Here is a 13,696-nt window from a genome sequence, read left to right as displayed (position 1 = left end):
TTGAGACTGTGTCCTCTTGTTCTGGTGCTGGTTGCCTGGGAGAAGAGACCAACCCCCACCTGGCTACAACCTCCCTTCAGGGAGTTGCAGAGAGCAAGAAGGTCTCCCCTGAGCCTCCACTTCTCCAGGCTAAACAACCCCAGCTGGGGTTCAGAATCTGGGCAATCTGACCCAGCTTCTGACTTGGATTATAACAGGAAGAGAGAAAAAGGGGGATGGGGGTGGGGTGGGAAGGAATTAGCCAACATCCCCCCCACCACCCCCCCCCAAGCTCCTTTTCCCTTGGAGTTTGGGGGAGGGTGGCAGCTGATCAAATCCCCATCCCGCTGTGCATCCCCTCTTTGTGTCCCATTCCTGCCAGCAGGTTTTTTAGCTTCCCTTCTTGCACCTCAAGCTGGGAGGTGTCATCCTGGCTGTCTGATGGCTGTCTCTCTTGTGCAAACAGAGGATATTTTTGAAGCTGTCTGTGCAGACTCTGACTCATGAGATCTCTCCACCGGTGTTCCTCATCCCCCAGCTCTTCCTTTCACGTCAGGGCAAGGGAGGCTTTTTTTTCCCCTCCCCCCCTTAGATGTTTGCATTCTGAGTTGGGGTTCGTTGTTTGGGGTAATTTTTTGTGTGTGTGTGTGTGCTGGGAGAACCATTCTTGTGTGTGCATCACTTTCAGGAACTGCAAATTGCAGGAGCAATCAGCCCTGGATGGTTGCCAAAGCCAGCTGAATTCCGAGGCAGCCCTGGAAGAGAATCATAGAATCATCAGGCAGGGCTGGAAGGGACCACAAGGATCAGCTGGTTCCAACCCCCCTGCCATGGGCAGGGACACCCCACACTAGATCAGCCTGGCCAGAGCCTCATCCAGCCTGGGCTTGAACACCTCCAGGGATGGGGCCCCAACCACCTCCCTGGACAACCCATTCCAGGGCTTCAGCACTCTCATGGGGAAGAACTTCCTCCTCATGTCCAGGGGGCATGGCAAAGATTCATTCTGTCCTTCTGTGCTCTTAGAGGCCTTTCCCAACCAAACCAAAGATCTGGATGAGTAAAGGTCCTTCAATTGAAGCAGCAGAGTTGATGTCTCCCTTGAATCCCTGCAGGGGCTAAATGCAGCCCCCAGGAGAATTCCTCGTGATTCCGTGGCTGCTTCCACAGCCTCCCTTCCCCTGGGAGATTCACCTTGGCAAGCCAAACCTGATGATCCTTGACCCCCTGGGCTGCAGGCATGCTGAAATGTTCCAACTCTTCCCTTGCAGGACCAGCTGAAGCAGTGCTTCAGCAGGCATCCCCCGGGAGCGAAGGACACGGACACGCTGGTGCAGGAGCCCGACAGCCAGTACGGCACCTGGAACGAGCAGCGGCACAGCGGCGGCAGGTGAGGCCCCTGGCAAGGAGCTGCTGGGCTCAGGAACCCCAGAGTCCCAGCACTGGGTGCTCTGCACAGCCAGGCTGACCAAGGGCACCCACAGCAGCTAACAATAGAATGGGATAGGGATAGAATAGGGATGGAATGGGAAAGGAATAGGGATGGAATAGGAATAGGGATGGAATAGGAAAGGAATAGGAAAAGGATGCAATAGGAATAGAGTAGAATAGAGTAGAGTAGAATAGAGTAGAGTAGAATAGAGTAGAGTAGAATAGAATAAAATTAACCAGGTTGGAAGAGACCTTCAAGATCATCCAGCCCAACCTATCACCCAGCACCATCTCATCAAATAAACCATGGCACCAAGTGCCTCATCCAGGCTCTTCCTAAACACCCCCAGTGATGATGACTCCACCACCTCCCTGGGCAGCACATTCCAATGGCCAACAGCTCTCTCTGGGAAGAACTTCTTCCTAACATCCAGCCTAAACCTCCCCTGGCACAGCTTGAGACTGTGTCCTCTTGTTCTGGTGCTGCTTGCCTGGGAGAAGAGACCAACCCCCACCTGGCTACAACCTCCCTTCAGGGAGTTGTAGAGAGCAAGAAGGTCTCCCCTGAGCCTCCTCTTCTCCAGGCTAAGCAACCCCAACTCCCTCAGCCTCTCCTCACAGGGCTGTGCTCCAGACCTCTCCCCAGCTCTGTTGCAGCACCCCCAGGTCCCTTTCTGCCTGGCTGCTCTCAGCCACTCTGCCCCCAGCCTGCAGCACTGCCTGGGGTTGCTGTGGCCAATGTGCAGAACCTGGCACTTGGATGTGTTCAATCTCCTGCCCTTGGACTCTGCCCATCTGTCCAGCCTGTCCAGGTCCCTCTGCAGAGCTCTCCTACCTTCTAACAGATCAACTCCTGCCCATCCTCTGGTAGGAATGGACTGAGTTGGGATTGGTCTCTTCTCCCTGGTACCAGGTGATAGAATGAGAAGAAATGGCCTGGAATTGTCCCAGGGGAGGGTTAGGCTGGAGCTGTGGACAAATTTCTTTGCTTCAGGAGTGGTCAGGCATTGGAGCAGGCTTCCCAGGGAGGACACAGTCTCAAGCTGTGCCAGGGGAGGTTTAGGCTGGAGGTGAGGAGAAAGTTCTTCCCAGAGAGAGCTGTTAGCCATTGGGATGTGCTGCCCAGGGAGGTGGTGGAGTCCCCATCCCTGGAGGTGTTCTAGAGGGGATTGGATGTGGCACTTGGTGCCATGGTTTAGTCATGAGGTCTGTGGTGCCAGGTTGGACTTGATGATCTTTGAGGTCTCTTCCAACCTTGGTGACTCTGTGGTGGAGTCCCCATCCCTGGAGGTGTTCAAGCAACAAGTAGATGAGGGACTTTGGAACCTGTTCTAATGGTCTTGGAGGTGTTGGGCAGAAGGTTGGAGCTGATGATCTCAGAGTTCCTTTCCAACCTTAACCATTCTGTGATGCTGCCTACCCTGTGTGAGCAATGCCCTGGCTGCTCAGCCAGAGTGCTAGCAAAAGAGCATTTTATGGGGCTGTTTTTAATGCTGTGCTTGTTGAGCTCCTACAGCAGACATGAATGTCACTCATGTTTGGGGTGTTCTGCACTTGAGAACCGTGTGTTATAAATATTGTATTGCTAGGAGATCAAGCTTGAAGCTCTGTGAGTGAGGTGACATGCCAGCAGTGACATCCAAGGCTCCTGTAAAATTAACTCTGACTTCAGTGTCTTCTAGACATCATCTGAAATCACTTTCCTAACCAAGCCTCTTGTCTCAGCTTGCAGAACAGGCAAACAGAATCTCAAGAGTTGCCTGGGAGGAGAAGGATCTCGAGCTCATCCAGTCCAGCTTTAACCCAACATCTCCCTGTGCACAGCTGTTAGGGCAGTTAGACTGTTAGGCCTGCTAGTGAAACTGTTAGACCTGGCACAGGCTGCCCAGGGAGGTGGTGGAAGCCTTAAAGCCAGGCTGGATGTGGCTGTGAGCAACCTGCTGCAGTGTGAGGTGTCCCTGCCCATGGCAGGGGGTTGGAACTGGCTGAGCCTTGAGCTCCCTTCCAACCCTGACAATTCTATGATTCTATCATGTTCCCTAAGTTCCTCATCCTCCAGGCATGGTGACTCCACCACTGCCCTGGGTAGCCTGTTCCAGTGCCTGAGCCTGTGCCAGGGGAGGTTTAGGCTGGATGTTAGGAAGAAGTTCTTCACAGAAAGAGAGCTTGGCCATTGGAATGTGCTGCCCAGGGAGGTGATGGTGTCCCCATCCCTGGAGGTGTTCAAGAGGGGATTGGATGTGGCACTCGGTGCCATGGTTTAGTCATGAGGTCTGTGGTGCCAGGTTGGACTTGGTGATCTTTGAGGTCTCTTCCAGCCTTGGTGATTCTGTGATCTTTAAGGTCCCTTTCCTGAAGGAGAGCTGGAACTAGATGATCTTGAGGGTCCCTTCCCTGCAGGTGATCTGGAACTAGATCATCTTGAAGGTCCCTTCCCTGCAGAGGAGCTGGAACTAGATGATCTTGGAGGTCCCTTCCCTGCATGGGAGCTGGAAGTAGATGATCTTGAAGGTCCCTTCCCTGCAGGGGAGCTGAAACTAGATGATCTTGGAGGTCCCTTTCCTGCAGGGGATCTGGAACTAGATGATCTTGGAGGTCCCTTCCCTGCAGGGGAGCTGGAACTAGATGATCTTGGAGGTCACTTTCCTGCAGGGGAGTTGGAACTAGATGATCTTGGAGGTCCCTTCCCTGCAGGGGAGCTGGAACTAGATGATCTTGGAGGTCCCTTCCCTGCAGGGGAGTTGGAACTAGATGATCTTGGAGGTCCCTTCCCTGCAGGGGAGCTGGAACTAGATGATCTTGGAGGTCCCTTCCCTGCAGGGGAGTTGGAACTAGATGATCTTGGAGGTCCCTTCCAGGCAAAACTGTTGCATGATTCTTTGGTTCGTGGCAGGGGAATTGCTGATGGATTCTTTCAAGCACTTGGAGAGGAGTGAGAGTGCTGAGCTGTTCAGTGTTGCATTTGGTAATGGACATCTTCCTGGCACTGCCTTTTGTTTGCAGCTTATTTGTTGTATCCTCTGCCAGAGTGAGTGCAGCCCTTCTCCTCCTCTTGCCATGGGTGATTCCAGCAGGTCTCTGTGTCTGCTCAAGACCATTGTCTCCTCTGCCAGCTCCAGGGGCAGGAACTTCCAGCAGCCTCAGATAACTCAGCTTTCCTGTTTAGCCTGGGTCACTTCCCCTAGGCTTTGTGCCTGGCCAGCTGTGTGGGCTACAGTGGTCTGCTCCTCACAGCCTGACACCATCCTGGTTGGTGTTTTGCCATAAGCTGAGAGACCACCAGGGGAACAGGCACCATGGCATGGGAGTCTCTTTCCCTCTCTGGACTGAGACAGACAAGACTGAGTCTCTTACACTTGGGTGAGTGTCAGGAAAATAGAGTAGAATAGAGTAGAATTAACCAGGTTGGAAGAGACCTTTGAGATCATCCAGTCCACCCTATCACCCAACACCATCTGATCAACTAAACCATGGCCAGTCTTAGAATCATAGAATCAACAAGGTTGGAAAAGACCTCAGAGATTATCAAGTCCAACCTATCACCCAACACCTCATGACTAACTAAACCATGGCACCAAGTGCCACATCCAATCCCCTCTTGAACGCCTCCAGGGATGGGGACTCCACCACCTCCCTGGGCAGCACATCCCAACGGCCAATATCTCTTTCTATGAAGAACTTTCTCCTTGCCTCCAGTCTAAACTTCCCCTGGCACAGCTTGAGACTGTGTCCTCTTGTTCTGCTGCTGGTTCCCTGGGAGAAGAGACCAACCCCCACCTGGCTGCAACCTCCCTTCAGGCAGTTGTAGGCAGCAATAAAGTCTTCTATCAGTGCCAGGACAAGAGCTAACAGGCACCCACTGGAACATAAGAAGTTCCATCTAAAGATGAGGAGGAACTCCATGAGTTTAAAGGTGCTGGAGCCCTGGAGCAGGCTGCCTAGAGAGAGGTGGTGGAATCTCCATCTCTGGAATCACCTCAGCCCCTCATGGGCACCACTCTGTGCAAGCTGCTTTAGGAGGGATGTTGGACCTGGTGATCTCCAGAAGTCCCTTCCAACCCCCAACCACACTGGAATGCTGTGCATGAGGATCTGAAGGGGGCTACAGGAAGGCTGGGGAAGGACTTCTCAGGATCTCAGGTAGTGATAGGACTAGGGGGAATGGAATGAAGCTGGAGGTGGGGAGATTCAGGCTGGAGGTGAGGAGGAAGTTCTTCCCCATGAGAGTGGTGAAGGCCTGGAATGGGTTGTCCAGGGAGGTGGTTGAGGCCCCAGCCCTGGAGGTGTTTAAGAGCAGGCTGGGTGAGGCTCTGGCCAGGCTGATCTAGTGTGGGGTGTCCCTGCCCATGGCAGGGGGATTGGAACTAGCTGATCCTTGTGGTCCCTTCCAACCCTGACTGATACTATGATACTATGATGTGAGAGGGAAGAGGCTTCCTGGAGATATGCAAACCAGGACCCTCTCAGTGCACAGCTTAGCTTCCATGGGAGGTGCTGAGCCTGCAGGTTGTCTTTCACCTCCACACTCCTCCATATCCTACTGGCTCTGAAGCCCCACGCTGCAGATACCAAATGTCTTACACAACCACACTAGGCCACAAGTTCCCCCTAGGAGCTCATTAGTGCCATTTGTTAATTATCCTGGGGCCCACTGCTGAAGGAGGGCAGAGGCATTCACCCTCCTGGCATGCTGGCTTCGCTCTGCCAGGCTGGGGATGATATCATCTGCTGCAGCATGAGGATAGCAATCTGTGACCCAGCAGCAGAATCCCAAGTGTCCTCCTGCCTGGATTGTCCCTGGGGATGACCCCAAAGCCTCAGGTTTTGTTGTTTGAAGAATGTGCAGGTGTTGATCCTTGTGGTCAGGGGGTTTTAGGGGGGGCTTTGGAGCAGTGTTCCTGCAGAGAAGATGCTTAGTAACAAGAGATTCTTGTTAAAAAGGGGGGGGAAATGAGTCAGAATTCCTGAGATACTTGAGGTTGGGCTTTTCTTAAGCTAGAAATGCTAACATTAGGAGCAGGAGAGCCCTGACAGCAGAGTCTTTCTGGGCTTCCCACCATCTCCTGCTGCTTTAAAGGAGCCTCCCGAGCTATGTGACCGCGCACAGCTTTCAGTCCTGACCCCACAGCCCCTTCCTGCCAGCCCAGGGAAAAGGAATCTTCTTCAGGGACAGACCAGGAGCATCACCCCCCCAGGGATGCCAGCCCTGGCTGCTCTCCCCTGCAGCACCCTGAATGCTGCTGCTTGTGGAGCTCTGCCTTAGGCTGCCACCTGCTGCCACCTCTCCCTTCCAGCAGCCGTGAAGGACAGCAGCCCTGTGGCTGGAGTGCTGGGCAGTCCGCTCCCATATCCCCCCGAAGGTAAAAGAGAAGCTCTTTAGGAAGAGGTTGGTGCTGGCAGCCAGTTCTGCACCTCTGGATCTAGAGCCCAGGCTAGGAATGAGCACGGTGGAGGAGCACAGGGTGTTTGTCACTCTTGCTGTCCCCAGGCATGGAATCACAGACTGCTTTGGGTGGGAAGGGACCTTTAAAGCTCATCCAGCCCAAGCTCCTTGCCCTCAGCAGGGACATCTGCACCTAGGGCAAGTTGCTCAAAGCCTCAGACAACCTGACATGGGATGGTTCCAGGGATGTCTGGAGGCACTGGCTCAGCTTCTCCCTTGCAGAGCTCTCTCTAGTGATTTCCAGCCCTCTTCTTGTCCCTTCCCAGTCCTCTTTGCATGCTTTAAATCCACCCACCCTGAAACCAGCAGAAGAGGAGGCTCAGGGGAGACCTTCTTGCTCTCTGCAACTACCTGAAGGGAGGTTGTAGCCAGGTGGGGGTTGGTCTCTTCTCCCAGGCACCCAGCACCAGAGCAAGAGGACACAGTCTCAAGCTGTGCCAGGGGAGGTTTAGGCTGGATGTTAGGAAGAAGCTCTTCATAGACAGAGAGATTGGCCATTGGGAATGTGCTGCCCAGGGAGGTGATAGAGTCACCATCCCTGGAGGTGTTTAGGAAGAGCCTGGATGAGGCACTTGGTGCCATGGTTTAGTTGATCAGATGGTGTTGGGTGAGAGGTTGGACTGGATGATCTCAAAGGTCTTTTCCAATCTCTTCTCTTCTCTTTTCTCCCCTCTCCCTCTCCCTCTCCCTCTCCCTCTCCCTCTCCCTCTCCCTCTCCCTCTCCCTCTCCCTCTCCCTCTCCCTCTCCCTCTCCCTCTCCCTCTCCCTCTCCCTCTCCCTCTCCCTCTCCCTCTCCCTCTCCCTCTCCCTCTCCCTCTCCCTCTCCCTCTCCCTCTCCCTCTCCCTCTCCCTCTCCCTCTCCCTCTCCCTCTCCCTCTCCCTTGTCTGTGATCACATTGTCACTTAAACTGCTAAACTTCCCAGCAGGATCTGACCCACCTAATCATTCCCTGTCCTCTCTACTCTTGCCCATCTCGATTCAGGAGTTACTGCTTCTTGTCTGTTGTGGAGCAAAGCTAGAGGCCATAAGAGAAGCACAATCTAACAGAAGTCACATGGAGGAGCTGTTGGTCTTGGGATGACAGCAGCAGGGACACTTCTTCCTGTCAGAGCACAGGGATGGAGTTATTTCTTTCTTTGTTTTAAGTCCAATTTCTGTCAGCACCTAAAAATTGCCTCCCAAAATGTTCTGCCCTGCTAAAGATGCTTTGGGTTTCCTTGGAGGGATGTGACATGGGAATGGCACTCACTGCATGGTGTGCATGCAGTCATAGAATTGTTTGGGTTGGAAAAGCTCTCTGAGATCACAGACTCCAACCATCAACACCATCATGAAACCCTGGCCCCAAGTGCCATGGCCACAGGTTTCTTGAACACTTCCAGGGATGGGGACTCCATTTCTCCCTGGGCAGCCTGTTCTAATCCCTGACCACTCTTGCAGCAAAGACATTCTTCCTCCTCTCCAACCTAACCTTCCCCTGGCACCATTTCAGGCCATTTCCTCTTGTTCCATCACCTGATACGAGGGAGAAGAGACCAACCCCCACCTAGCTCCAGCCCTCCTTTCAGGGAGTTGCAGAGAGCAATGAGGTCTCCCCTCAGCCTCCTCTTCTCCAAACTACAAAGCCCAGCTCTCTCCCTCCCTCCCCCCCAGCCCTGTTCTCCAGACCCTTCCCCAGCTTTGCTGCCTTTCCCTGAGCCTGCTCCAGCCCCTCCAGGTCCTTCTTGCAGTGAGAGAGTCCCAAACCTGCCCCCAGGCTTCGAGGTGTGGCCTCACCAGTGCCCAGCAGAGGGGCACAGTCTCTTCCCTGCTGTGTCACCCAAACAGCTCTCCCTGTCCTGGCTGACCCTGGAGTCTCACAGCTCTCTCTTTGGTTTGCAGCTTTGCGGCCGAGTCTCCCTCCTCGGAGAACGATGGCATTTCCAGCAGGAAGCAGCCCCCAGGTAGCCACCCGTCCTCCCTCTCCTCCCAAACAGAGCCTGCCTCCCTGGCTGACCACCATGACTTCTCCAAAGACCAAAGGAGCACAAGCCTGGACCGTTCCAGCACGGACATGGACTCTACTGATGGGACTGATTTGCCTCCTGCAGGAGACACTTGCCCCGAGGAGAAGACCACGGATTTCTCTTTCATCGATGTAAGTTATCCCTGCTGGGCACCACAAGTCCTCCTCCTATGCCAGCTGCATCTTCTGGGAGCTTCACCCTCGACCTTCTGCCCTTCCTGTATCACTTGGGATTTTCCTGCCTCAAAACATTGCCTGCCTTTTGTTGGCCACATTTGAATCTTTCTGCCTGAAAAGCTGAAGGTCAAAGGCACCAAGTCATGGAATCAACAAGGCTGGAAAAGACCTCAAGGATCATCAAGTCCAACTTATCACCCAGCACCCCATGACTACTAAACCACGGCACCAAGTGCCTCATCCAGGCTCTTCCTAAACACCTCCAGGGATGGGGACTCCACCACCTCCCTGGGCAGCACATTCCAATGGCCAATCTCTCTTGCTGGGAAGAACTTTCTCCTCACCTCCAGCCTAAACCTCCCCTGGCACAGCTTGGGACTGTGTCTTCTTGTTCTGGTGCTGGGTGCCTGGGAGAAGACACCAACCCCCACCTGGCTACAACCTCCCTTCAGGGAGTTGGAGAGAGCAATGAGGTCTCCCCTGAGCCTCCTCTTCTCCAGGCTAAGCAACCCCAGCTCCCTCAGCCTCTCCTCCCAGGGCTGTGCTCCAGACCCCTCCCCAGCTTTGTTGCCCTTCTCTGGACACCTTCAGGAGTCTCAGTGTCCTTCTTAAATTGTGGGGCCCAACTTCCAGTTCCTTCTAGTTCCTACAGCCTTAGGTTCTGAGGGATTCCAAGAAGCCAGTGGCCTCAGCTCTCCTTTGCCGGTGGCCTCAGCTCTCCTTTGCCAGTGGCCTCAGCTCTCCTTTGCCAGTGGCCTCAGCTCTCCTTTGCCAGTGGCCTCAGCTCTCCTTTGCCGGTGGCCTCAGCTCTCCTTTGCCGGTGGCCTCAGCTCTCCTTTGCCAGTGGCCTCAGCTCTCCTTTGCCAGTGGCCTCAGCTCTCCTTTGCCAGTGGCCTCAGCTCTCCTTTGCCAGTGGCCTCAGCTCTCCTTTGCCAGTGGCCTGAGCTCTCCTTTGCCAGTGGCCTCAGCTCTCCTTTGCCAGTGGCCTCAGCTCTCCTTTGCCAGTGGCCTCAGCTCTCCTTTGCCAGTGGCCTCAGCTCTCCTTTGCCAGTGGCCTCAGCTCTCCTTTGCCAGTGGCCTCAGCTCTCCTTTGCCGGTGGCCTGAGCTCTCCTTTGCCGGTGGCCTCAGCTCTCCTTTGCCAGTGGCCTCAGCTCTCCTTTGCCAGTGGCTTGCTGAAGCTGCTCTTTCTCTGTCTGCTCCTTGGTGAGCTCCAAGAGAAGAGCTAAATGACTTCATGAGCATGGGAAACACAATTAAATCCCACAAAGAGCTGCTGACTGCTGTGCCACGAGCTGTGCAAGATTTAAGGCTATGAAGACATTTACTAACAGTTTCCTTATTTACTCATCCTGTAGTAGCTTGCAGTTGCAGTGGAAAGGATGGTTTGGGTGTTTCCTTTCTTCTCATGCTTAAGAGAGCTTGCAGCTGCTCTTTCCTGGCCCTGTGCTGTCAGAGGAGGTTTGGTGTTCTCTGAAGGCACTGCCACGAGGAGTTTGTCTGTTCAGCTTCTAAGTGGGGCTGCTTTCTCTTTGGTTAGGGTTGGTTCACCACCACCTTTTGCTCCACTGTCATGGCAAGAGAGCTTGGCAAGGCTTAGGTGAATCACAACCGTGCTAGGGAGGTCTCAGGTGTGCTGCTGAGTCATAGAATGGGTTGGGTTGGGTTGGAAGGGACCCCCAAAGGTCATCTAGTCCAACCCCCCCTGTGGTCAGAAGGGACATCCTCCACTAGATCAGGTTGCTCAGGGCCTGACCCTGAATATCTCCAGGGATGGGGCCTCAAATACCTTCCTGGACAACCTGTGCTGGTGTTCCAGCACCCTCATGGTGCAGAGCTTGTTCCTGACACCCAGTCTATATCTGCTCTTCTCTCCTTTCAGACCATTTCCCCTCATCCTATCACTGCAGGCCTTTGCAAACAGTCCCTCCGCAGCCTTCTTGTAGCCCCCTTCAGGTACAGGCAGGCTGCTATTAGGGTCTCCCCAGAGCCTCTCTTCTCTTCTGCAGGCTGAACAAGCCCAGCTCCATCAGCCTGTCCTTGTAGCAGAGGTTTTTTTCAGACCCCTGGGCTTTTTTGTGGCCCTCCTCTGGACCTGTTCCATCAGGCCTATGTCATAGTATCATAGTATCAGTCAGGGTTGGAAGGGACCACAAGGATCAGCTAGTTCCAACCCCCCCTGCCATGGGCAGGGACACCCCACACTAGATCAGGCTGGCCAGAGCCTCATCCAGCCTGGGCTTAAACACCCCCAGGGATGGGGCCCCAACCACCTCCCTGCACAACCCATTGCAGGGCTTCACCACTCTCATGGGGAAGAACTTCCTCCTCACCTCCAGCCTGAAGCTCCCCACCTCCAGCTTCATTCCATTCCCCCTAGTCCTATCACTCCCTGAGATCCTGAGCAGTCCCTCCCCAGCCTTCCTGTAGCCCCCTTCAGATACTGGAAGGCCACAAAGTTGAGGGCTCCAAAGCTGGGCACAGAGCAAGTATTTCATTTGTGTCCACCTCCCCACCCCCCCCAAAAAGGCCTAAAATTGCAGGTAATAAATGCTCTGCTTGGGATGCTTCCTGAGGAGCAGAGGGCAAAAGGAAGGCTACATGAGCCACACACACAGAATCACAGGCACCATGTTGCCTCCTAAATGAGAGTCACAGAATTGTTTGGGTTGGAAAAGCCCTCTAAGATCATGGAGTCCAGCCATCAACCCAACCCCACCATGGCCATCAAACCCTGTCCCCAGGTGCCATGGCCACAGGTTTCTTGAACACCTCCAGGGATGGGGACTCCACCACCTCCCTGGGCAGCCTGTGCCAGTGCCTGACCACTCTTGCAGCAAAGAAATTCTTCCTCAGCTCCAACCTAACCCCTCCCCTGGCACAATTTCAGGCCATTTCCTCTCATCCCATAACCTGATGCTAGGGCAAAGAAGGCAGACTCCAACCTCCTTGGAGGCAGTTGGTGGAGGGCAATGAGGAACTGAGGAGCAGGTTGCTCCACAGAACGTCTGTGCAGGAAGCAGCTTGGTCTGGAGCAGCAGAACTGACTGTTCACAGTATCTCAGCTGCTTCCTGTGGAGGCTGTTCCAGTGTGCTTCCAGCCAGCTCTCTGTTCTCTACTGGTGTTGCCATCTAGGAGGAGCTGCAAAAAGCTGTGCTTTGCCGAGGCAGGTGCTGCTCTCCTCTTCCAGCCCCTGCCAGCTCTGAAGCAGAAACCACCCTGGGTGCACCATTGCTTTGAGGTTCCCTGACTGCACATGGCTCAGCTGTGGAATCAGCTGAGAAGCCTTTGGCAGGGCATCCCAAGGGCACTTTTGGCACCCCTAAGGGAATTGTAGGTGCCCACAGCAAGCATGGGCAGCATCTTAGTCTCTGTCCATCGGTGGTTCTGCAGGTAGTGGAGATGGTCCTGGACAGCTAAAGGTGGCTCTTTCAAACACTCATGGCTTAGCTACAGCTGGGGATAGGCTGGTTTAAGGAGTGCCTTATTCCTGCCCTGAAATCTCCTTGAGAAGAAGCAAGGCCACAGCTGAAGAAGAAGCTGATGGAGGTCTGCTGACTGCAGGCAAAACTCTGCCAGCAAGTGGCTTTAGAGAAATAACTCAGCTGCAGCTCCTTCTTTGCTCTGAAAGTGGCTTTGCCTTGAAGTGGCTGATCACAGACCTTTTCTGAGTGCTGTGACACTTAACTTGCAGCCTCCTTGTTGCTGGTGAGTGGCTTGAAACTTCTGCAGGTGTCAACCCATCAGAGCAGGGTTCTGCAACACTCTGCTTCGAGAGGGTTTTGTGTAGCTGCTCTCTTGAGATACAAATCCTCTTGCTGACCTTCAGCCACTGCTAGCTAGAGAGGCCTCTATTGCTAAAACACTCTGGGCACCCAAAGTCCTCTCTGTGGCCATTATTTTGGAGTGATTTGGTGACAATACCTTGGGCAGATCAGACATGTCCAGCCAAGAGAGATCAAAGAGCCAGCACCTCACCCAGGTAGCCCCCATGCAGCACGTCCTCATCAGGAACTCTCTTTAACAGAGTTTGAAGTGACATGATTCATGATAGTAATCAGATTCATTAAGGAATGGTGTGGCCAGCAGGAGCAGGGAGGGCATTCTGCCCTGGGCTCAGCACTGGTTTGGCTACACCTTGAGTCCTGTGTCCAGTTCTGGGGTCCTCCATTCAAGAAAGATGTTGAGGTGCTGGAAGGTGTCCAGAGAAGGGCAAGAAGGCTGGGGAGGGGGTCTGGAGCACAGCCCTGTGAGGAGAGGCCTGAGGGAGCTGGGGTTGCTTAGCCTGGAGAGGAGGAGACTCAGGGGAGACCTTCTTGCTCTCTACAATTCCCTGAAGGGAGGTTGTAGCCAGGTGAGGGTTGGTCTCTTCTCCCAGGCAAGCAGCACCAGAACAAGAGGACACAGTCTCAAGCTGTGCCAGGGGAGGTTTAGGCTCCAGGTGAGGAGAAAGTTCTTCAGACCAAAGAGGAAGTGGCCATTGGGATGTGCTGCCCAGGGAGGTGGTGGAGTCCCCATCCCTGGAGGTGTTTAAGAGGAGCCTGGATGAGGCAATTGGAGCCATGGTTTAGTAGTCATGAGGTGTTGGGTGACAGGTTGGGCTGGAATGATCTCTGAGCTCTTTTCCAACCTTATCGATTCTATGATGAGCTCTACATAGC

The 13,696-nt window shown here is 54.0% G+C and overlaps 1 protein-coding gene across 6 annotated transcripts in view; it reads left to right on the top strand.

Moving 5' to 3' along the window:
* KIAA1671 (KIAA1671 ortholog) overlaps nucleotides 1-13,696 on the top strand; it is a 120,239-nt gene that overhangs the window by 100,007 nt on the left and 6,536 nt on the right. For 5 of the 6 annotated variants that reach the window (XM_068163294.1, XM_068163291.1, XM_068163296.1 and 2 more), the window contains 2 exons: nucleotides 1,251-1,369; nucleotides 8,736-8,991. In XM_068163294.1, coding sequence (XP_068019395.1) covers nucleotides 1,251-1,369; nucleotides 8,736-8,991 — 375 coding nt within the window. The remainder of the gene's footprint in view (nucleotides 1-1,250; nucleotides 1,370-8,735; nucleotides 8,992-13,696) is intronic. The other variant, XM_068163293.1, reaches the window with a different exon arrangement.

This window comes from Melanerpes formicivorus, unplaced genomic scaffold, assembly GCF_026170545.1.
Source record: "Melanerpes formicivorus ecotype bairdi unplaced genomic scaffold, bMelFor1.0.p_v2 SCAF_72, whole genome shotgun sequence".
Lineage (NCBI taxonomy): Eukaryota > Metazoa > Chordata > Aves > Piciformes > Picidae > Melanerpes > Melanerpes formicivorus.
This window is presented reverse-complemented; position numbering and strand designations above follow the sequence as displayed.